This window comes from Camelina sativa, chromosome 11 (assembly GCF_000633955.1).
Source record: "Camelina sativa cultivar DH55 chromosome 11, Cs, whole genome shotgun sequence".
Lineage (NCBI taxonomy): Eukaryota > Viridiplantae > Streptophyta > Magnoliopsida > Brassicales > Brassicaceae > Camelina > Camelina sativa.
This window is the reverse complement of record NC_025695.1, coordinates 9,028,325-9,031,154: the sequence shown is the minus strand read 5'-3', so window position 1 is coordinate 9,031,154 and position 2,830 is coordinate 9,028,325. Positions and strand designations below refer to the sequence as shown.

General features: G+C 43.2%; 1 protein-coding gene across 10 annotated transcripts in view; it reads left to right on the top strand.

Moving 5' to 3' along the window:
* Window positions 1-2,830, top strand: part of LOC104722515 (protein MODIFIER OF SNC1 1) — a 9,423-nt gene that overhangs the window by 5,972 nt on the left and 621 nt on the right. For 8 of the 10 annotated variants that reach the window (XM_010440687.2, XM_019232730.1, XM_019232736.1 and 5 more), the window contains one exon: window positions 16-2,684. In XM_010440687.2, the coding sequence (XP_010438989.1) occupies window positions 16-2,235 (2,220 nt within the window). In that variant the 3' untranslated portion in view covers window positions 2,236-2,684. Of the gene's footprint in view, window positions 1-15; window positions 2,685-2,830 lie in introns of those variants that run through there. The other 2 variants (XM_019232731.1, XM_019232732.1) reach the window with 2 other exon arrangements.

Below are 2,830 nucleotides of genomic sequence, written 5' to 3'. Positions count from 1 at the left end.
CATGTTCTCTTAAAGCGTTCTACGATGAGAGAGTTAGCCAGGCAGCGAGCTCAACAGAGGCAGAAAGAGGAGGAAGAAAGAGCAAGAGATCAGCGGGCTAAGGCTCTTGCAAAACTAGAAGAGTTGAATAGACGTTCCCAAGTATCTGAGGAGGGTTCAGTCAAGAACATGGAAGCTGCATCTAATGCTTCTCTTTCAGACATGCCAAAAGACCCTGGGTCTCATTCACCAGACACTGTTACAGCTGCAAATTCCGTAGAACCTACTTTAGGATCAGGAAAAAACACGAGGGCTTCAACAGAATATGCAAATAATGTGGGCCCTACCCAACAGGATAATCTTCCACGTGATCGTGATGGCACTGCCTTAAAACAAAAGCGTTTGGGTTATAAGCAGGTATTTGAGAAAAAAACGGCAGGAAGCTCCGTTGCTACTACTGAGGTGTTCGATGTTGTTCCATCTCCTCAGGTTGTTAATGAAGGTGTCTCAAGCCATATCTCAGACATGCCAGCAACGTCAAGCGTTTCAACTGAGTCAACTTTCACGAAAAGAAAAAATAACAGGAATGGTAAGAAAAAGCACAAGGCTGAGGAGACAACAATGTTGACTACGACAAGAGCTGCCATTGGAAAAGAAAAAAAATCGGGAGATGAGTCAACTGAGGTTGGTAAGGCAAGGGCAGTTGAAATGGATTTGGGGTCTGTTTCAGTTCCAAGCTTGGATATCAAAGTGTCTGGTGATTCGTCTGAACAAATCAGTTCCTTCACTAATGAAGAGTCTCAAAACAGAGCAAAAAACAACTGGAAATCTCAACATGTGCGTAGGACTCAAAGAAACTCACTGGTAAAAAAGCCTGCAGAGAAATTTCCTGGTAACAATGCTGTTATGTGGGCTCCGGTACATCCACAGCAGAAAGCTGATGTTTCAACAGGTGTAGGGAGTCAGAACACTCTCCCTGAATTTGGCACCTCTTCGAAGAGTCAGCATCAAGGGCAGACTAGCTCTAAAAGTAAAAGAGTGGAGATTGAAAGATATGTAGCGAAGCCCATAGTAAAGGAAATGGCTGAGCATAACGTCAGTAAAAGTCTAGTAACAGCGGCTGCTCCAGATATGTCGGAGAATGTAAACCAGAAAGAAAATCGTGGAGGTGAAGGTACAGGAATTCTCCAACCTTCTGGTTCAACTGCAGGCAAATCTAGGTCTCCTTCAAAGTCAAGACACGGGAATGGTAGGCAGGGAAAGCATGGTAGAGAACATGGATCATGGCACCAGAGAGGTTCTGGAGCACCTAGTAAAGCTTTGGAGGATGGACAATTTGTAAACTCAAATCAGCCCATCCAAGGAACAGTGAACTATCACTCTAGTAATCAAACCGAAAAAATTTCTTCTAAGGATCAAACCACATGTAATGATGATGGATGGAACGATGGCTGGTATATGACTCCTGAAACGCATTACTCTGCTGCTGAAGAAGTGGAAGCAAGTGCTGTTGGAAGAGATCAAGGAATGGGCATTCACGGCAAGCAGCATGCTTCCAGAAGCAACAAAGATGGAGGAAGTAACTATGGTGACCCTAAAAAAGCCAATAAGAAGGATTTCAATAAAGCTCATATGCAGAACTCTGGCCAGGGGTTTAGTCAACCAGATCTTCCCGTTGCTTCAAAAGAAAGCCGTGGCCCTGGAGATCAAGTGTGGCATACAGCTAATAGGACAGGTAAGTATGGAGGTCGTGAAAGTACGAGGGAGAAAACTTATGGATCTCAGAAAAAAGATGTTGCTGGATACGAGCATCAAGGGGTTTCTACAGAACAGAAAATGACACCAGCTGATACACAACAAGCCCAGTCGCAAAACCGATCTACCAATAAGGATGTCCAGGTTGAGCATAATCCGAATAGTATGTTCCAAAAGAACACAGGGCAGGGTCGACGATTTGGAAGAGGGCATGAGTCTCAAGGAGGCTGGGGCTTAGCGGCGCAAGAGAATATGCCCCATCACCATCAGAGGCCAACTTCAAACAGAGATAGCCAGAAGCAAAATGTGCATTATGAATACAAACCTGTTGGGTCTCATACTTATGATGGAGAACGTAATCGAGAACAACAACCGAAAGATACAGAAGGTCCAAGATACAGGGAGAAGGGACAGGGGCAGCAAAGGCATGGTGGATACCAACAGCAAAGGGGTACCAGTGGGAGAAACACTGGTCATGGATTCGCAGGTGAGAGATACTAAGATTGGCTTCTCTTGTGTTTATTAGGGTAGTAAGAGCTGCGATGCTGAGGATAATTGCATTTTGTGAGATATGGAGATTGAGGAAGCTGTTTCGTAGGCACATAAGCTTGTGGGATTGCTGAGAGGGAGACGTATCCGAGGAGGCATTGGCAGAATCAGATAACAAAAGTATTTGCTCATGAGGGTTTATCATATATATTTTGAGTCACTTGTTTGAATATGCATAATTTACTGTAGTATACATTTGATGGCAATTGGACTGACCTTGTTTCGTTTAAGCCGTTGCTTTTTATTGCTGCGTTTTCCTATGTTCTCAGAGGTGCGGGAGTCATCTTATATGACGTCCTAGGCTACTTTGATTCCATTTTTTTTTTGTTTAACGTTGAGACTGAAGTTATGTATGCCATCCCAACTTGTTTGGTATCGCTGTGATCATTTCCGCATGATAATCCCAAGTTCTACTATTGTTCTGACTTTAAACATGAAATTTGTATATATAATTCAGAAATAAACATTTGGAATTGGTGTTGTTAGTTTATCAAACTCTCTAAAATAAATAAGACTTGAGAGGTTGTTCTTTTTGAGGTCGGCATGA